This window comes from Ixodes scapularis, unplaced genomic scaffold (assembly GCF_016920785.2).
Source record: "Ixodes scapularis isolate PalLabHiFi unplaced genomic scaffold, ASM1692078v2 PGA_scaffold13__105_contigs__length_92229423, whole genome shotgun sequence".
Classification (NCBI taxonomy): Eukaryota; Metazoa; Arthropoda; class Arachnida; order Ixodida; family Ixodidae; genus Ixodes; species Ixodes scapularis.
In genome coordinates, this window is record NW_024609839.1 from 86,188,456 (window position 1) to 86,210,028 (window position 21,573).

Sequence of the window (21,573 nt, forward strand, 5' to 3'; positions counted from 1 at the left end):
TCAGAGCTATATTTACAACGGGACATGAATTTGTAGTTGGCGCCCGCGGGAGCCTGTGGAAATAGGGCTACTACAGTCACGTGGTGCTTGCGCTTTTTCGGGAGCTTCCTATGGGCCCTAAAAGTTGCTTATTAATCTTTGTTTTAAGTGCAACAGAAAAACAAAGATTAATAGGTAACTTTTAGAGCCCATAGCAAGCTCCTGAAAGAGTGCAAGCACCACGTGGTAGACCTGTGCGCCGGTCAGAAATTGACGGCGGCAGCGTGCAGAAGTGTTCCTTACCGGTGGCGGCGTGGAGAAAAGTCGCTAAATAATGACGATGATAAAAACTTTTTTCTGAATTTTTAATTTTTAAATTTTTTTGGTTGAATGGGACTTGTGAAGGCTTTTTTTTATTTTTATTTGAAACAATATTTTAATTTGCTTTCTGCGTATAAAGAAAAAGAAATGCGTTCAGCCGGTGACGCGCTACGCTCAGCGTGCGGCGGCGGTGGCGGTGTCGTGGGAATTCTGTGGACTTCGGCAGCGGCGCTGAACGGCTCAGCATGCAGCGACGGCGTACAGGTGTACCATGTGACTAGTGGCCAGTCACGTGAAAACTGATAGCCGGCTCCCGCGGGTGCCAACTACAAATTCGTTTCGCGCCAAAAATATGGCTCTAAAAGTTTTTTTCTAGTTGTGAATTAATTTCTGGCATTCTTTTTCTACCTAGGCGGTTAAAAATTTTTTTTTTCTTTGCATATGTCTTTTAATGTTTCCCCTTTTTAATTAGTTTTGCCCCAACCACACAGATTACTGTCAGATGTTCACGTTCGGGTGCATTGATATGCTGACAATAGCTCCGTTCACTCTTGTGCAACAGCACCTTGTCTTAGGTACATAAAAAAAAAAATAAGAGGAAAAAATTGGGATTTTTATTTGTCAAACTAAAGAAAGGCATCTGGCACGCCCCAGCAGAGGATTGAGGATTAATTTCAACCACCTGGGGATCTTTCGACATGGAACCGAAATCTCGGTTACACGGTGCCTTCTCTGCAGTAAGCTTCTGTCAGATTGCGGGCACCGCGGTTAGGATTTGAACCCACCAGAGCCACTGATGCGGCTTCGGCACATGCGATCGTACTGAATAGTGCTGTCGTTGACAAACTCCACAGTGTAAAAGCAGGTAAAAATGTCGTATTTTTCGCCCACAATGTGCTTAGAAATGAAAGCAATAGCTGTAGCACGGGCAATGCGGGTAGAATGGTGTTGTCACATACCTGAGGACCGAGGTGCGACGTGGTTAATTCTCGTAGCCGTCGTGGATGCCACCGACGACTGCCACCAGTGATCCGTGAAGCAAGTGGGTAAGCACGGTTAAAGTTTCTAAAACCATCCAACATTATGCGTAGCAGCTGGATACTGCCAAAGTGGGATTTCGCATGACGCGAGTAATCTCTGAAAACAAGTCTTTCAAGCAGACGATACAATAAATCTCTCTTCGTTGCGCAATTCTTGGCAGGACGCCAGGACTGCCCTCTTTGCTCTCTGCGCGCTGCACAGTGGACAGAAAGCCCCGACTTCCCTCTCCTCGCGGCAAGAAGAGAGAGACGAAGGGTTTTTCTATTTTCCCCGCACGCTCCGAGACGACAAGGGACGAGGACGAAATTTCTGCAACGTGCCGCCCATAAAGCTATTGCTCTAAAACTTGTTATTTTAAAGCGGTAGCTCATTTGGAAACCCCGCACAAACCTCGCTCGCTCTTGTTGGTTGCACCGTAGCAAGGCCACGAGAGAGAGAGTGTGTGGAACGAAGCATTGCTATTGGTCACCCCCGCTGCATAGGAACGGGGTCTGCATACAGTGTAGGAACTGCTTGCTAGTGCTATCACATCTTAGTGCATTTGACGAAATGTCTAAGTCAGGCAATCTTCTGTCTCGCTAAAACTTACGATTGATTCACATGAAACTTGCGATTGACAAAACACATCTGGTTTTCTTGGCTGTCTAGATGGTCATTACCGTTAAGAAAGTACTCTTCTCTGGCAGTGCTTGCACCACCCGCTCACTGTCCCCGTACGTACACCAGACGTGTCTCAACGTTCCGGCAATGTCTCGCAGGTGGAGGTGTCGACGGGGCGCCTGGTGTTTGGCAACCGCCTGCTGCCGACGACAATGTCGATACGGTTCGAGGACGCCCACGCCACGTACAAGACCCGGGCTGCCTCCTCCCGCCTCGACCTGTTTCAACACATTCTCGACTGCCGCCTGGACAGCTTCAAAGTGCGTTCTTGCCACAAAAAGTGGCCCCACCACGTGTCGCAGTTCTTTCCCGCCTGTGTCTTGAACCATAGTCGCCGACGAGGCGAGAACGATGGGGAGGAGCTTCAGTTGTCCCGCCTCCAGCGCGAGTTTCCTACCTTCGATAACGCTTCGGTACCTCGAGAGCCTCTAGCAAGCACTCGCAGCCAAAACCCGACAGACGGCAGCGAGCATGTGCTGCAAGCCGGAAAGCCGTAAGAGACGCCCTGCCATTCTCCTTCTGTTAGTGACTACGAATTCATGCTTTTGTGCAAGACACCCCAAGAAACCCGACTGTATCTGGGTGTTTTTTTTTTCAAGGAAAACATATATTACGGATACTTCCAGAGTGTAGTTTTGCTAGAGCGACGGTCGAAGGTTACGCGACTAAGCTCCGGTGGCAACGTCTTCTTAAAGGGGGTCCAAGAAAGAGCCATGGGCTAAAGTCTGCTCTGGCGTCTGATACAGGCCCCCAACAAAAAGTCCTCTCCCCTTGTGGGACGTGCCCCCACGAGTTGTGCGGGGGCACCGTCTCCTGACAACGGGGTGAACATGATGGCCCATATAATCATTGCCAAGGTGAGAAGGGCGGGGCCTTTCTTTCAAATGCCCGGCCTTCAGTGTGTGCTTGTTGCCTTTCTTCTCGCTTTGGACGTGCACGCATGCTCGAAGGTACGGAGGCACTAAAGTGTTATCGAAGGTTGAAGGCTTGCACTGGCAACCGGAAGACCTCCTTGCCGTTTTCATCCTGTAGGTGGCAATAGTGACTGCAGCATTGAGATTGGCAGAATCCTGGAGGCATACGCTAACGGCCACCTGCTCATCCACGGATGTTTTGCACGGGGCCCAGTGCATCATTTAAGCTGGTGGGACCGGTCTAGAAGTGTGCGAGAAAAAAAACCGTCTGTCATTTCCGGTGCCAGGTGATGCTGGCTCCGAGTCCCAAGTACATCGGCATCCCCGACGAGCCACCCCGGTTTATGGGCGAGGGGTTCGTGGTGCTCCAGTCCAACCGGGTCCACCTTTTTTACTACCAGGACGAGCCAGGTAGGTGCCAGGGTGGTGTGGGACGTCGGTCTCTTGTGCGTTCGGTCCCTAGACGCCACCACAGGCCTTCATAGTTACGCTTTTGGGAGTTCAGACAATACAGCATGTTTAGTCTATAGTAGAGTGGTTCTTAACCACTGATGTTTCAGGGAGGGGGAGGTGGTATAATAGACGATTACAACAACAAAAGGGTAAATAAAGAAAACTAAATGCATGTAAGCCAACTTTGAAGCTTCAAAACATAGACTAATCAACCCTACTCACTCAATGCACATGTAAAAAAATCAGCATCAATAAAAAAAAATTGTTTAGTTGTGAGTTTTGGGGACCCTAAGAAGGCCTTCATGGACCCCAAAGGATCCGTGAAACCCTATTCAAGAACCACTGCTGTAGTGGAAGGCATTTGATGCTTGAGAGATACGAGCAATAATTACTGGAAGAAGCAACTTTTTAAGAAGTGCCTAAAAATCACTTTTCACTTTACAATGCATTTATTTTCTCGATATAGCAGTCAAAGCATCTGTTAGATATGGTACCAGCTTTGCGTTTAAGCAGATGTTATTCAGGCAGTGGTGGTTTAGTTTAGGTTAGGCTAGTTTCTGAAAAGCCCCTACCATTAAGTTAGGTTAGTCTCCGAAAAGCCACCGCCATTTTTGATGCATACAACTATTGTTCCGGGCAATTAATTTTCCAGATCAAGACTGTCTTCCACCAAACTGATTGCGGTGTCTTATCTGCTTGCGCCGTTAAGCCGGTCCAATATCAGCGAGCCGGTGAGGTACCAACGAGTGCCTCCTCCCTCGCAGGGCTTGTGCCAGCGGAGCCCGAGGTGGTCCAGCTGGCCAACGGGGACCTGGTGGAGCGGCGCAGCGCCCCGACCTGGGGCCTGGATGCCAAGTGCGGCCGGGGCACCAGCTTCAGCTACGGGCCCTGGGCCGACCGGCAGCGGGACCAGCTGGTGCAGTTCTTCTACCCTCAGGACTTCCAGCCCCTGCAGCCGACCCCTACCCCCGAGGTCGGGGAGCGCAGGCGCTTCCAGTCGTTCGACCTGCGCCTGAGCACCACGGCCGATGCCACCGTCGACCTGCTCTTCTCCAAGGACAAGGTGGGCTCCCCTTGGAGCGAGCGACACCGGAACCGCTGATGCACCTATTTTGGTCTTGGGCAGATGTTTGTACAAGCTTAAAGTGATGAAACATTGGGAATTAGTCCTCCGTCTCGGTTTTCAGTAGTCTCTTTTCGAAGCTAACAAATCATTGGGTACCGAAAGATTGAGTATCTAATAAGTGCGTAGCATTTACGAGACTGGTTCTTAGCACTTTCGTGCCCACGCCTGGGATGTAACTTCAATAATGTCACATGATCCCATTGCATTGCAAGACACCTTGATGTCGCATGGTGCTGTCGTGTCATGTCATCATGTGATGCAACCTGATGTAACATGATGCAACTCCGCGATGTCAGGTGACATCGCAGAAGACCTATAAAGGCTACGTGCTTAGATAGGGTGACCAGACGTCCTTTTTTGGTCGGGCAGTCCCATTTTGAGGTTTATTTCTACTGTCCCGTCGTTTTGTCTGAATATAGCTAAATGTCCCGTTTTTGTGGGAACTTGCTCGCGAAATCAGTACCAGGTCAGTGAAAGACAACAAAAATTATTACTCATGAGTAAACAGTATAAAAATGTTATCTCCGATGGAGTATGATTTGTAGCTTTTTCTCCGACTCCCCTTGCCAATAACTTTTGTTCACGCAGACGTGTACGAGGCACTTCTCTATATTACAACATTTGGCATGCTTGGGTTTTGCAGAATGGGTAAGGAAGGTGGATGTATACTCAACGAAAGCCCCAGAAAAGTGTGCGTTTTCACAATGAACTGCATAGAAGCAGGGCTTCTTTCTGTCTCCTTCCTCCCTTTCCCTTTCCTCCCCTTCCCCCTGATGTCCCGTTTTGAACTCTCAGGAGTATGGCCACCCTACATTTAGAGTGCCTTTGGAATATACCAAAGGGACGGGTAGTTTTTTTAATCAAAACGTCATCTGATTCTTGTGTTTGTTTAGACTCCACCATTGCTGTGGTCTGCTAGAGGGTGACCTGTCGCGTGGTAAACTGTGGTCGAGCGCCAATGGTAATTGGCTGCTCACTCACCGTTCCAAATTTTCTAAGTTTCAACGATGGCAAAATGAAATCATTGCATGCAGCTCGTCGGTACAAGCGCACATGTGCTTGTACCGATGCGCTTGCACCAACATTCGAAAGATTGCCTTGGCAACTGGAAAGAGACCTTGAGTGGAGTAAAATAAATTGATGCAGTATTTCATACTCTTTGGTAGTGAGGTGTTTACAATATGCATACTTCCGTTCAGCTTACCTGGCTGTAATTTGGCTGGGAGCGAGCAGCGAGTGAGCTCCTAGCGTGCCGGGAGGGGCTGTTGAAGAAGCGGGTGCTTTAGAGTAAGGGGGTAAGCTGAATCAGTTGGTGATCGTTAAACATAATGAAAAGTGGCACTCAAAAGGACAAACATTTCTCTGTCATTAATGTACAGCGTGTCCCCGCAAAGAATGTTTACAGTGTTTTTTTCACCGCAAAAATAAATTGTGCATCGCTGAACGCTCATTCTTCTCCCAAATGTAACGCTAGCGATTCGGACCAGATACCAAAGTTTCGGAACTAACGGTTCCGAAACTTTCGAAACTCAATCAAAAGCTAGAAGAAATTTTTTTTAAATATTCAATGAGAAATTGGGGCTCTTTTTTGGTAACTGGTGCCATTCAGTTCCTTGTATTTGAGACCTCCGTCGGCCGCCATTTTCCCCTTAAAAATTTAAAAAAATCACTCGTGACTTTTGAATAAGATACCATTTAGTTCTGAAAATTTGGCTTCTAGTTTGGACCGCCAGGGCTACATTTGGGGGGTAATGAGCGTCTGGCAATGCATAGTTTACTTTTACGGTGAAAAAAACACTACATTTTTTTTCTTGACACCTCGTATATATCAGTTGTGGGTCAGCTCCCGTTTGTCCCACATTCCTTTTTTTTTTGTCTCATTTTTTCGAGCACCATCTGTCGTTACATTTACCGAGCGCCTGGGACCGTGCAGGAGACGAATGCGGTGCACATGACGGTGAAGCAAGGCTCGTACCTGGAGCTGACGGTGCCCTGGGTCATGGGGCCCGAGGGCTACACCCTGCGGGTCATGGGGCAGCTCTTCCACCTGGACGCCTCCACCAGCCTGCCCTTCCGAGGCTTCGTCGAGAGCGAGATCTTGGGGGTGAGGCCCAGACGGGACGCTTTATCTCGGACCAGGAGGCGTAGACGAGGGCTGTTGCAAACTTTCGTCGAACCCGAGGTTCAACTGGTTCGGCGAACCTTCTAACTTTCAGCGAAGTTAAACGATGGATGGATGAATGGATGCTGATGGTTGTAGGTTTTGTAATGGGTTGTTGCTTGCGCCACCTAGCCTAGGTAAAAACCAAAAGTATGATTCATCCCCTCACCCTTCTGAGCCAGTTTGCTCCTCCTCTTTATTTTTCTAATTATCCCCAGAGAGTGTGGGATATTGCCAGGATAACCTTTGAAGGGTCGGGCAAAAAAATTAAAAAACATCACCCCCTCTCTTCTTCTCCCAACGAGGGAGTCGCCAAGTTTCCTCTGGTCAAACCTGGTCGGTGTCACCCCTACACCGGACCCCGGCTGGAGCCACGTCAGAGGGTGTTCCAAATGTTTTCTGTCCCGCCTGTCCCTAGCTATGCTAGTTAGTTTTTTCTTTGTTCAGTTTTCCCTGGATAATTTACACCAACCTTCTAGCCTCCTTTTTGTGACTGCTATCCTTTCCTCATCCATTCTTCCATCCACGCCACCAGAATCCAGCACGCCCGCCAGATCCGTTACCCCTTCTGGGTGGGCAGGGAAAAGCTTTGTGCACTTCAAAACCAAATGTTCTAGCGTCTCACTCTGACTATGGCACATGGCACATAATCTATTTCTTAAAATTTGGCCCTATACGTCTTTGTCCTTAACACTCCCATTCTCTCCTTGAACAGCAAAGAACTTCCATGTGAATTGTCAAACACCTTTTCCTTTCTTATGTCCTGTTTTTGTGCCCTGTACATTGTTGAAGCTGATTTTTCTTGCATTCTTCTCCTCCCACATTTTCCTTTCTGCCTCTTTCACTCCTTTATTCACTGAACTGGTCTGCTCAACCCAACATTACTGAAGCACTCAGTTAGGAAACTTGCCCTTGAAACCCGGACCGCTCGCACCCACCGAGACCAAACTAAATATGATAACAGCGCCGCCCTTTAGTGACAAGTCAAAACATCAAAGTTGATTTATATGGCTACTGCAAAATAGAACTTCAAGATGGCGCCACAAGCCCTCGCGCGACTCGAACTGAACCAATATGTGCTGCCGTGCAGTTCCTGGAATGGCTGCTGCGAAAGAAATGGCAGCGTGGCGATCGCCATTAGTTTGGTTTTCGAGTATGGATCAGAGCCACTTCTAAAAGCAGGCTCTATGGCAGTTTCCCAACTGAGTTGTTCTAGTAACGTTGGCTTGAACCAATATGTGCTGCCGTGCAGTTCCTGGAATGGCTGCTGCGAAAGAAATGGCAGCGTGGCGATCGCCATTAGTTTGGTTCTCGAGTATGGATCAGAGCCACTTCTAAAAGCAGGCTCTATGGCAGTTTCCCAACTGAGTTGTTCTAGTAACGTTGGCTCAACCCCATCACGAGTGTGCAGGTATTTAAATGTCAGCTTTTGGATTCGTTTTGTTCAGTTGGTGTTTAAAGGCCCGTTCACACTCTTGCGACCGAGTACGACTGAGAGAGACGAGATCTCTTACAACTTCTTAAATGTTTCTAGAATGAGGGAACACACTGACATTGTGGCGCCATCTATGCGGTGATCCTAGAACTGCATTTCACAAAAGCGAAGGTTTTGCGGGATTTCCGAGGTCAAATGTGCGTAATACCCATAGAAAGGCTCGTTTATAACATTGACAAAAGCTTTTTGAGCCAAAAAGGAAAGGATATTGCGCGAGAAATAAAAAAAAATATGCCGGACCGCCGAGTTTACACTGCTTTCCAATAGATGGCGCCAGTGTGTTCTCTGGTTTAAGAAGTTTTAAGGAACCCAGGTTTAAGAGGTCGCAAGCAGTTGCAAGAGTGTGAACGGGCCTTAACTTTTCCTGTATAAATACTCGAATACTTTCCGTACCCACCGGGCATCATCCATTTCAGTTACTAACCTTTCTACAAATTTCAATTCACTTATTGCCTGTCTGCTCTCAAAGGACGACCAGCCCATGTCTGCCTGCACTCCCTTGTTTGGTGTGTTCTCGTGCGCTCTTTGTCAAATTACCAGTCTTGATTGAACCTCTGATCTCACACTGTACTCCACTGCCAAAAAACAGTCCTGGTACCATTACTCTTTTCCATATAGGTACCGCTGACCACTTCGTATCTATCATAATTCCATAGTGCTTGGAGTTTTTATGTTTGACTTATGAACAATGTTGTCAGACTTCTACACAAAACTTTTGAATTTTGGGAGTCAAATGATTTACAAAGTAGTTTATTTTATATTTTATAGAATGATTACCAATCTTTAGACAATGTAAAAGCAAAAATCTGAACTTTTAATGCCATAATTAGTTCATTAACATGAGCAAATACTGTACTTGTCCTTTACCAAGTGGCGTCGGCTTGTTCTTAAATTAGAAATTTAAAAAGAGGCTTAGAGAATTTAAAAAAAGAAGTTAAGCCTCAGTCTACTTTTTGTCCGACTTTGCGTTAGAAGTGAGAAAAAGGCGAACCTGGTCGAACTCTAACCTTGGTAGGTTTGCGACATCTCTAGCGTCGACCACGAACTGGCCTCACCGGGTCCTTTCATCTCGTCCCCTCCTCCAGTTCGACGTTCAGGGCCAGTACCCCCTGGTGTGGAACGGCCACCAGGACTGGCAGTGCAGCCTGGCCGGGTGCCGGAGCTCCCTTACGCTGCTGCACGCTCACAAGGGCTTCTTCCACGGTGGGCGGGACCTCCCTCGAGCTTTTAGAGGCTCCGGTCTTGCGGCGTTCGTCAGAACGGATCCTCATTTATTAGAGGAAATATAAAAATACATACTGAAAAGTAGCTTTGCTAACCATATTTTTTCTGAACTGAATGTTGCGCAAACACAGAAAGGTTGAGACTTTTCAGGGAGTATGTCGTTCTTTGCCTGTGGTTTCGCGGTTTATCTTAGGATAATATTTTCTCAGTTGGGGATTTCAGAGCAAGGTACTATAGTCATAGGTTGACTAGATAATTAACGAGAAAATATTGCAGCAAGCTTCTCATTTTTATCCTTCAATATTAATGATAGGAGGGTGAAAGTTTTACGGTGCGTTCTGAAAACGAATGGAACGTTTATAGTTTTACGGCGCATTCTCAATATGTTATAGTAAAGAAACGAACAAGAGGTTTTTCAAAATTTTGTGTTACAGTGTTCTAAAAAGAAAGTTTTGTGGCTCAAATTACTTTATTTTTAAAACACTTTGAAACATAATTTTCAGAAAAGCTCTCGTCCACCTTTTTATTATATATAGTATGGAGCATGCGGCGTAAATAGATAACCCTCCTAACTTTAATGTCGAGCATGCGGCGTAAATAAATAACCCTCCTAACTTTAATGTCAGAGGAGAAAAAATGAGAAACCTGTGGCTGTACTTACTCGTTAGTTATGTAAATAAATAATTAAGCTATGACTATAATGCCTTGCCCTAGAATCTCAAAGAACAGGGGGATATGTTAGCAAAGCTGTTAGCAAAGCTCGTTGACGTGGATATTTTTAGATTTTATAAAATAAATTAAGAACAGTTTTGTAGCCATTCAAGATGACCATTGTGGGACCGTAGCTTTAATCATTGAACCGTTTGGAGCGGACGGTGCTCGATGTGGGCTCCCCGTTTCCGCAGCCCTGGTGGAAGACTGGGCCAGCAAGGCGCGTCCGGACCTGCTGCGCTTCGTGCCGTACACCTGGCACCTCAACCTGGTGCTGACCGAATTCGAGCTGGTCACTCTGGCCAACGAGTACAACTGGGTCGACTGCGCGCACCAGGAGAACGGTGGGGCACGCCCCTCTCTTCACTGTTTGCGTCTTCGCCCGTTTCGAGGATAGTCTCTCGGGCATTCGAGAGGAGGCTGATATTTCTATGGCACGTCAAAAGGTCTCCAGGCGGTGAAAACTAACCCCCAGTTTTTCGCTGGGGTGTGCCAGATCAGTACCGCGTAGAAGACAAGGCATGGTGTCATTGTTAGTGGATCCCCGACCCGCCTCAAGTGGCAGACACGTCTGTCTCGGCGACGTTGCGTGCTAGCGTCGCACTCGTCGCGAGACGCGTTGACGCATGCCAGGTGCCGCTGTATGGATCCACTGATGATTGGTTTGGGCATGTAAAACCCCCCAAATTTGTCGAGCATCTTAATCTAGCTGTAGGAAAGACAGAAAAAAAAAAGCCACACGACTTATTTGTTATTGTGATTCAATGGCCACTACAGAACCTATCCATTGACAACACTTCTGTAACTGAGTACAGCTAGAATCAGTGAATCTTCCCAGAATGCCGAATTTCATTTAGTCCGTTTACCGGAAGTCAATCCAGCGGAATCCAGTTTTGATTTACTGGTTTAGCCTGTCGGGGAAATTCTCAGTCGGCCATTTTGGAGATAGGGTAACGCGAAAATGTTTATAAAATGTTTCCGCGTTACCACGAGTATGCACGGGTGGGAGATTTGAGCATCGATAAGTTAGCACCAAATGGAAGGTGCGTTGATTTTATAATGGTTTTTTATATCGAGTGAACGGCAATCTGGTTCGCAAGAGAAGATTGCCGGCTCGTTTGCTTGCTCCAGTTGCGCTGGTGGTGCGTTTCAAACGCTATGTCTCAGACGCTAAGCCTAACCTAACCTAACCTACTTCGATGTGCTTCAAGTCAAGAGAAATGAGACAATGAGGAGCAAGTCATGCACCACTCGAAATGAAGTAAATAACTTTAATAAATATAAACCAGCGTTGCCACAAACCAGAAAAGTGGATTGAAGAGCTTGCATGAGAATGAATGCTACACGGTATGCGGTTCGCTTCGATCGCACAGAGGAGCGCCATATTGGATGTGGGCTGTACCGCAACTGCTGCGCCGCGATTTGGTTCTGAAACGAAGCTTGGGGGTTTCAGTACTCTGGGGACAATCAGTGACTCTAGGTACAGCAAGCTTTTGTGAAGACAGCAGCTGTTAACAAATATGTAGAAGCATGTATAGAAATTTCTTCTTGCTTTCCTACTGAAGGCCCATGTGTGTGGGCGTAGCACTCTCTTTAAACGTGGTCTAGGTTGGATTCATGCACCCATTCTTCAAAGTGATCTCTACAGTTATTTTGTGATGGGAGTGAACAGCTCAGTAAGTGCAGTTGAAGAAAAGAAAACCACGACAGGACAAAGCCATCTGCATTTACTGAGCTGAAAATGCATGAATATCAGCTGGTAAACAATGTTTACCAGCTGGCCTACTTTGCTACCTTAGTACGGTTTGTACACACCAACCCAACTTCCCTACGTCTGGCCACCACAGTGGTGCTGTTGATGTCAGGATGGGTATGAAGACACTTCATTTCACACAAATCTGTTTGTTTTGCAAGCTCAATGCCCACACTTGGTATGGGCAAACACTGACTTGTTTGTCAACAGCATGTTGGTTCATAGCTTTTGTAGTGCACCACCTGCAGCCTCGTACTTCACTGAGGCAGCAATTGAAAGAATATGTGTGACCGTCAGACACTTGGGCACGCGGTAGTAAGAGCCATTGTGTGTTCGCACATGTTTGTAGCTCGCGTGGCCTTCTGCGGGGAGGTGTTTGACCTGTCCTTCGACCTGCCCTTTGTGGACTTCCTGCCGCCGCAACTGAGTCTCAAGTTTTGGATACAGGTAACCTCTCGAGAGCCTACCCTGGCCTCCCTTGGTTTTCAGTTTTTGTCTTCAATTTCCAAACTACATGTGTCTTGCCAAGACTGCGTGATTTAGCGACACAACAAAAAATTAGTCATGTGCGAATGGTGGATTTGGAGTTTGAAGCGAAGTCGAAGCAAATGGTGGTCTTGGTGGAATAGTATTTTTTAATAGAATATTGAATAGTTTCTTCAGGCCTTTGCTGTTGCACCATGCTTAAACGAAAACACAGCTGAACTCATGAAAGTTACTCCCAAGCTTCCACTTGTCCATTTCTAAGCTGAGTTAATTTTAATCCAGCCATTTTTGTGGACCGTAGCCTCAAAAAGTCCACTGCCTACGTTAAAATGACCAGTAAACAATGCATTTGACATAAAAGTAAACCTTTAGAGATGCCCAGCTACACCTAATTAAGGAGATCTTGCTATATACAGATCTTAGATCTCAGATTTGAGAAAAGTAAAAAATACAATCGTGAAGAACGCAGGTTGTCAGGACATCTCTGTCTGGCATATACTCTCACATAATAGCCAGAGTTTAATTTTGAAAATTTTACTTTAGCGCAAATACCCACATTCACAAAGCTTCCATTTCTTTTTAAATACACCAAGCGCGTGCTTGCGCCACTCTACTTTTAGAGTGGGCTTTCCTTGTAAGCATGTGATTGCAATATTTGTACTTTTTGAACTGTTGATCGCGGCGTGTTAGCCCTGGTAAGTGCACTTCTTACCGAGCACTGGTGCACTGCGGAGAAGCAGGCCCCGCGGAGGCGAGCTCCGCGCGCCGGATTGCACCGATGCTCGGTAAGAAGCGCGGTCCATGGGGCTAACCTGTCGTGGTCAACATTTAGAAAAATGCATGAATATCAGAGTTCATCTGAAAACGAATATCAAATAGCGTATTATTCGGAACGACAACACTACAAAAATAGGTTGGTTCAATAATTAAAAAAAAAAGGTTTGTAGTAATTTGCTTTTGTCTCGGCAACTAACAAAGATTTATCTACAAGGAACAAACAATAATATCAATTGTTGAACCATTGTGCAGAGCCACTTTGTTTAGGGCATCCTTCTTCCCCTAACATGATAAGTGAATGGAGCAAACTTCCTAAAAGTGTTACTATTTCAGAATCACTTACTGTTTTTAACGACTCTCTACTTAAGCACTACCTTCTTGAGCACTTGGTGCCCACATTGCATTGCTATGATTTGTATTGTCTTTTTTGTTGTATGTATTTCTTGCCTTGGCATTTATATAGAATGCTGGCAGTGTAGAGAAATAAAAAAAAAAAAAAAAGAAAAAGGGGGTCGAAATTGCTGCTGTTGTTACGCTGATTCTCGAATAAATGTGATAGCATTTTGTCCAGCGGTTATATGTAACAAAGCATGGTGAATGCAGCCTCTGAGCACTTTTCCGTGGGGTGAACGTTCCCGAAACCCCTCTTCTCCCTGGTGCAAGCAGATCAGTCCACTTAGAATGTACAGGAAGGATGGCAGCCGCACAGGATAGGCTGGTTATAGAGAGCGACGGCGTGACATAACACCTAGCAACTGAGGTGCAGGGGGGGGACAGCGGGGCTAGGGCATACTTGGACCGCCGGCGGGGCGCCCAAGGTGGGTTATATTTTATAATGAGCCATCTACAGATTGTCGCCGCGAAGCAGAGAGAACAAGGGGGCGGGGAGGGTTTAACACGCGGCCCAGTGTGCCGAAATTGGTGAAGGGGGACATTGCCGGCTATCTTTGGTTGTGCCATCCCATAGCGACGTTGCAAACTTTATAAACATGTCCTCCAGCCACGTCCAAGGTTGGTACATGTGCCAGGCCACTAATGCTAACACATTAAAAAAAAAAAAAAAAAAAAAAAGGCAGCAACAATGTGCTCTGCGTAGGCGGAGAGTGTGGCGGTGTTGGCCCAACTACCGGAGGGCAACCCCCACCGGGAGCTGCTGCTTCTCCTGGAGAAACACGCACGGACGACGGACCGCACGGGGATGCCCCGGCAGCCCTCGCAGGGGGACCACAAGTGGCACCACCTAGCAGACTCTGGGTGAGCACGCCCTTCGTCCAGTCGGCCGCTGCATGAACCCTCGGAGATTTCGGTTGGCACCAAGAAGGACGGGCAGACTTTGAGGGCTGCTACCGTGTCCTGCAGCATTTGTTTCTAGCACACACTTCAATAACTTTGTTGGAGTATAAGGTATTTGCGAACATAAGTCAGGAGAGGCAGGAACTAGCGCGACCTGACCCCTTTGGATGTCCGAGACGGGAGAATGTAGACGAGGAATGAGGATATGTAGACAGATGGGAAGTGCACCTATGCTGTCTCATTCATCCGCTTGAATTCTCGGGTGTGAGGTCTGCGGCAACACACTTTCTCCGCGAGAAATCGAGAGATCAAAACCATAAACTGGCTTGACCTGTACTGGGTTGTTGCACTGTGTGCCTGAGAAAGTTCCCAGATTGACAGTGCCACAACCCAGTTCTTAGGTACACACTGCCTCAACCCAGTCCAGGTCAAGTCAGCTTATGGTCTTGTTCAATCAGTTGTTTTTTTGTAGATAGTGTGGTGGCATTGATGTTATACCGAAGAATTCGAACGGAAGAATACTGCTCGAAGGCTGCGGCATTGTCGACCTGAGAACTGATCGACGGCGCTGCAGCCGTTTTGGGTTGCATTTCAATGCGTGTTTCTGTCGTCTCGAGCCCCGGTTGAATGCCCGGCATACTAACGAGGCCATCTGACTTCCAATATTCTGAGATTGTTGCACTCACTGCCCGCAGCCGAGGCTGGGTGGAGGTGTGCAGCGTGCCGATTGTGGCCCTGAGCCTGGGCTACACCTACCACCCGGTGCCTCCCCTGGACTTTGCTCACCCGCTGGACTTTGACGTGACCACTCCGGAGAAGGAAGAGTTGCTGCTGTCGCCCATGCGACCCCCCAAGGGACGCGCTGCCCTGCTGCCCCCGGAGGACTTCGACCCCGGCAACATGGCTCCCGACGTGCTCTCTCTCGAGCTGGAGATCGGGCCCTCCGTGAGTAGACCGTGAAGCGCCGAACTAGCTCGCCCGAGTGGTTTGCCGAGATTGTTTGTGGTCAGGAAGAGAATCGCACTTTGACTTCTCATACACCACTGTGTCTGCTTTTCTAAGTTAGTGTAGTGGTACCATCTGTAGTTTGCCTACAAGCTGGCCAGCAGTTGACAGCTCTCAGTTTGTTGGGCTGTTTTATTGCAGAAGCGGCTGGAAAGAATATGAGTCGTAGAACCATCAGCACTTCTGCCAAGCGGAACTGTTTTAAAGCGAAAGCCTTATTTGCCTCATTGAGTGAAAATTCGGAGTAAATGGCTATAAAAATGTGATTGCGCGGCATTCGCCGCTGAAACGTATGCTCAAGGACGACGCTGTCCTTGGCATCGTCCTTGCGGTCGTCCTAGAAGTTGTCTAGACCTCTAGGATGACCACACTTCTCACAGTATGTGAAAGACAACCGGCGTCATCGTCAATGGCATTGTTCCCGAAAGATGGCAATAAAAATACATCATCATGCATTATCAGCGTGATGTCACCGCTGGAGCGCCATGTGCAAAAGGTGCGCTTCGGACTTTATCTGTGCTCATGTGCTTTGTGCGTTGGGAGGCGACTGCGTCTACATCTACGGCAAATACGCCACAGCCTCCTAACTGTCCTCCTCTAGGTGTCGTTTTTGACGTTGTCCTAGACATCTTCCTCTAGGCATTGTTGTTGACGTCGTCCTTAAGGTCGTTCTAGAAGTCGTCCTAGAGGTCGTCCTAGAAGTTATCCGAGAGGTCGCCCTAGAAGTCGTCCGAGATGCCATTCTTGACGTGATCCTAGAGGTCATCCTAGACGTCCTCCAGGCGTCATTCTCGACATCCTAGACGTCCTTAAGGTCTTCTTAGGGCTCATCCTAGGAGTCATCCTAGGCGTCGTCCTTGACTGCCTTTCGCCTTCCTACACGTAAGCAGTCTTAAGTGTACTTGTGTAATTTCTTTTAAATGTGCAGCACTTATAGTATTGACTCTTAGTGCTTTCCTGTCTGAGCCTCAGGTGTAGCCTCGGCAGAGCGTGCAGCACAAAGTATGCGGCGCGGAGCATGCAGTTGACAATCTTGTTTGTGGAGCGTGCGATCGGCGACTGCTCTTGGAGTGGCGACTTCCTTCGGTGTGTGCTCGGCCACAGCATGTTGGACCCCACTTACTACAAAGGCTCTTGCTTGCGTGCTTTGTGTACCATCAAAGCGGCGGCGCAGGAGCGACAATAGCGGGTGTAGCAAGGTGGAGAGGAAGGATCGAGGGCCGCCGCTGCAAAATGATGAGCACTGGGCCAAACTGCAACAGGAAGCCAGTTGCCATTGCACAGAGGCCGACCGGCGTTTGAAGCAAGTTCACGGACAATTCGTTTCGTGCGGAGTGTAACTCGTGCGACTGACTGTGGTTTCGGGCGGACGTGAGCAAAGGTGTTCTAAGTGTTATGCATTTAGAACATTTTTGGGAAATGCCAATGAGATGGCCAGTTTCTCTTACGAAACATAGCTTTAGTGGGGAGCGAGCGGCGGAACACTTCGGCACACCAGAGAACGGCCCCCCCCTTCCCCGTTGCAGGTTTTGACCCTGGATGGCTCGGTGCTGCACCTGCTGATGCAGCTGAAGGAGAACTACTTCGGGGCCTGGCAGGAGTATGTGGACATGGAGGCCCAGGCCCCGCCCCCCGAGCGGCCCGCCGAGGGGGCCTTCGACCCCCGCTGCTTCCGACCCCTGGACGTGCGGGCCACCGTCATCCTGCACGACATGCACGGACACCTCATGAAGGTCAGCTGCTGCTGGTCGGGGCAGGCCTTTGCACGGGGACCCCACTAAAATATTAAGGTGGGCTAGTTGCTTCAATGTGCTAAATATATAAAGTGCAAAGGACAGACTTTGCGCCTTATATATTTAGTATGTTGACTCCACTGCAACGAGTGCAGTCCCAATGCCTTGCAGAGTCAGTCTGCCCTAGCTCTAGCTCTTCAACCTGTTGCATGTTAAAAGAAATGTGGGACAGGCTCCTTTCACAAAGCCCCCCACTCTTTACACTTCAGCAAAGTGAAGGCTGGGAAGGAGGAAACCACTAATCGTGGCAGGCAGAAAGCTTTGTGGAAGGGTCTTGTCCCGCTTTTCTTTTGACCTGCAACAGGCTATAGTACAGTACCTAAAAACGCATCTGTGACTGGTGCGTTTACCGCCCTCTCCTCTCCACACATTGAAAGTGGTCCCGAAGCGGCAACAGACGACGTCACAGTAGCCGACACGCCACGCTTTTGAACGTCGCAATGCTGGCGATTGGTCGTACAAGTTCAGGCAAAGACGACGAGATGCGTCCCAACCCCTGGCTGCTGCAGTTTTCTTGAACTGTCGCTCTGTAGAGCGACGTACGGCATAACGGTCGTCTGCTACATCCACCTCTGCCGCTGTGTCACCGCCAGGTCCTCAGCTGACGACGACACAATGCAGGTGTGGTGTCGTTGGGCGGAAGCCAAAAGGTGCGGTAAACACATCGGTGTCCCAGGCACCTAGCCACCGTCGATACACTCCGGCGGCATTGTGTTTTGAGGGACACTACTCCACTCGCGGAGGTCGTGACACCTTCGAGGGTCAATACAGCCTTGCTCTCCTTTCTGCAGGGTTGCGGAGAAGGCGATGCCCCATGTCCTTCTCTGTTCCTGGAGCGTCTGCAACTGGAGCTCGTGCGCGGTCACCGGGAGAGTCAGCTGCAGCTGCTGCTCTCCCCGCTGGTTGCCATCTGCCCGGGGGAGCGGCCGGGGCACCTGGCACTTTCGTCCTTCCAGGTGGGGCCTCCATCTTTCTCAGGGTCGCTTTTGACCGTAGCCCGTGACGGTGACTTGTGGAGTGCGTTAGTTGACTGGCTGGGGCACACCGGGGTGCAGCCAGTCGTTGTGAGCACTTCTATGGGAAGACGGAAGCAATGGCTTTTGCTTGAAGGTCGCTGCCTCGTCGTCTTCTAGTTTGAGTTTCATCTTAACTGTGAAACGGGTCTCGGAGCAGTTTGTTGCTTTGGGAGCCCATGAGTGACATTGTTAGCCTTTGTGCCAGCTGTGACTTTTATTAGGACCTTTGAGCAGCACTGCTCCGGGAGGCTCATATTTTCTTCTCGCAGTCCCCAGAAAAAAACGCATGTTATTTTAATTTCCTTCAGGCTGTTGCCACTGAGCAGTCTCTCTTGGTTACTTTTAACATGGACTTTGTTAGGGGGGAGGACTTTGAACTTTACAGCGTTGCGAAAAAGCGTCGCACGAATGAAGCACTAAAATTGGTGGGAGAGACACCGCTCGCCAAATTTATGAGATTTTGTTATGTCGATTGAGTTTGAGGCCATTGCAGTAGTGTCACCACCGCAACACAGCTCTCTTGCTGGGGGCGCCTCACCTCCATTTGCTGGCGTAAGCAGTGATGCGACCATAGCGACAACCGGTGGTTTTGTCGTTGAAGGTCGCGGTACGAGTCTCGGTATACAGGGTTTCCCCCTCAAAAAAACTAACAGCTTTCTTTTCGCAGCAAAAAATAACTATGCGTCGCCAAACACTAATTTTCCGCCCAGTTGTAGTGCTAGCTGTCCGAACCGGGGGCCAAAGTTTCAGAAGTAACCTTTATCTTATTCGAAAGTTATAAGTGATTTCTTGAAATTTTCCATGGGAGAATGGCAGCCGACGGAGCTCTCTAATACATGGAGCTGAATGGCACCAGTTACCGAGAATGGGCCCCCATTTCCCCATTGAAATTTTCAGAAAGTCATTTATAACTTTGGAATGAGATAACGTTTCGTCCTGAAACTTTGGCATCCGGTTTGAACCGCCAGCGCGACATTTGGGCGTATAATGAGTGCTCGGCTACGCATAATTTATTTTGGCGGTGAAAATAATTTTTTTTAGGACATGCCGTACATAAATAGTTGCACCAAGATTTATTGACCCGAAGCTGTATCCTACAAACAACAATTTAGTCACGTGTGATCAAAGTGCTTCCGCAAATCTTTTTGTTGGGTGGCTGCACAAGTAGGCACTCATTGTAAGGGGCTGCATGCCTTTTTGTGGCACTTGCACTTACAAGCGCAGATAAGTGCCTACTCACACTACGTAATAATTTAAAACAAGCGTGTTGGTGAATACATTGAAATACATGAAAGGATAAAACATAGAGGACGCGGACGGAAAGATGTTCTTTTTCCGTCCCCGTTCTCAATGTTTTATTTTTTTATGTATTCGTACACTACCTACCTACCTTGTCTCTGGGACAAAGCGAGGGGAGGGGGGGGGGAGTCATGGAGCTCCGTGAAATTCAAGCCTGGCATGTCGTTCTCCAGGTGCGTGGCCAGGCGCTGTTCTCGGGGGTCGGGCGTCCCCTTGGCAGTGACAGCCTCGAATACGCCTGGCTCGTGGAGCTCCAGGCAGGCGACCTAACGGGACGGCTCTCCCTGCCACAGGTGAGTTGGTGCACTTTGATTTGAGAGTTTTTCCAACTGCCTGATCGAGGCTAAGTGGTTTATGGGTCGCATTTGCAATATGACCTTCGAGAGGGAAGAGAAAGCATTGGTCATCTACAAGAGTCTCCCTCTCTAAGCATGGCTCAGCCTCTCTGTCTGCTATCCTTCTTGCCACGTGACAATGCATGCATGTGCGCAGGCAAACAATATGCGCAGGGACACCATGATGTCACGCTACAATGTGATGTGACATGACGCTGTGACAGCTTTATATATTCACAAAATCCCTGCAATGTGACCTTCAGTGACCTTACTACGCCTATAAAAGGATGAGAGGGCAAAGAGGCCCTACAGATGCTACACGTATAGGTTGCCTTTTGGAAATGCCAAAGAGACAGCCAATTTGAACGTGGGATGCGTTGTAGGGCTGGGTTTCATAAAAAACTGACATGTTAGTCTTGAACATTACCGTCGAGGTAATATTGCTCATATGACCTTGACGTCTGAGGTGTCACATGACACTGACTTCAGGGACGTTGTGATGTCATGAGACACTGACGTCACATGACATATGACACTGTGATGTTACATGACATCATGTGACACCATGACATCATGCAGCTCCATGATGCAAGTGACATCATGTGACATGTGCATCATGCGATACTGTGATGTAACATGACATTATGACATCAAGTGACTCTGACTCACATGTGATCATGTGACACCATGATGTTGCATGACATGTGACATGGGCATCACATGACATGATGTGACATCCTGACATTGTGACATCACATAACATGTGGCACCATGATGGCACATGGCATCATGCGACACCTTGACATCATGTGACATTGTAATGTCACACATGACATCATGGCATCGCATGACCTCATGACAATGTACACACACTTAGCTTGTTCCCAGCTCATTTGCAACACATTCAGTGCATCTCCAGCTTTATTAGATATGATCAAGACACGCATTAAATGTTCTTGCTGTCTTCTTTACCATCGATTGTTCAATGCCCTGCACAGCTGTACGACCTGGCGGTAGGTGCTGAGCTGTTTGCGGAGCAAGCTCAGCATGCCAGCGGTGCCCTGGAGGCGCCCCCGGGGCGCATCCGGTGCCAGCACGACCTGCCCCAGAGCGAGTGCTCTCGGGGGGAGCCCTGCCCCGTGCCGGACACCCTCAAGTACCGCATGACGCGCTTCTCCATGGACTTTGTCGACTTCTGCCTCGAGGAGGCCAGCTCTGCCGTCTGCCTGGAGGTGAGGGCATACCTCGTAGAAGCGTCACTGGACATCTCGAGGTTCTTGAGGAACCTTGAGGGACCTTGAGATTTTTAAGGAACCTTGAGGGATTTTGAGGTTCTTGAGGAACCTTGAGCAACTTTAGGTATCTTTTCGGTGTGTCGCTCATAGTGCACCTTTGACTGCAACATTTAGCTCTCCTGCAGCCCATGCATCGAATTTGGTCCCTAAGTTACAACAAATGACGTCACTAGAGTCAGCATGTCATGTTGTTGAACGTCGCGATCCTGGCAGTTGGTCATTGAAGTTCCGGCACAAACTACGAGCAAACGCGAGTGTCGCAGTTGCCACGGCATCCCAACTCCTGGCTGCAGAAGCTTCGGCGGACTGTCAAGCCGGAGAGTGACCTGCAGCAGAACATGCGTCTGCCACATCCACTTAGGCTGGTTCACACATTTGCGACTGGATTACGACGAGTGCATCACAATTTCTTGCAATATCAATTCCAGCGCCATCT

The 21,573-nt window shown here is 48.4% G+C and overlaps 1 protein-coding gene across 1 annotated transcript in view; it reads left to right on the forward strand.

The window, feature by feature from the left end:
• Positions 1-21,573, forward strand: part of LOC8023113 (transmembrane protein KIAA1109) — an 89,267-nt gene that overhangs the window by 5,241 nt on the left and 62,453 nt on the right. The window contains exons 5-17 of the mRNA XM_040218542.2: positions 2,100-2,261; positions 3,203-3,326; positions 4,133-4,431; positions 6,428-6,598; positions 9,236-9,353; positions 10,280-10,429; positions 12,188-12,285; positions 14,198-14,355; positions 15,090-15,339; positions 16,926-17,132; positions 17,984-18,148; positions 19,681-19,800; positions 20,841-21,074. Of these exons, the coding sequence (XP_040074476.1) occupies positions 2,100-2,261; positions 3,203-3,326; positions 4,133-4,431; positions 6,428-6,598; positions 9,236-9,353; positions 10,280-10,429; positions 12,188-12,285; positions 14,198-14,355; positions 15,090-15,339; positions 16,926-17,132; positions 17,984-18,148; positions 19,681-19,800; positions 20,841-21,074 (2,256 nt within the window). The remainder of the gene's footprint in view (positions 1-2,099; positions 2,262-3,202; positions 3,327-4,132; positions 4,432-6,427; positions 6,599-9,235; positions 9,354-10,279; positions 10,430-12,187; positions 12,286-14,197; positions 14,356-15,089; positions 15,340-16,925; positions 17,133-17,983; positions 18,149-19,680; positions 19,801-20,840; positions 21,075-21,573) is intronic.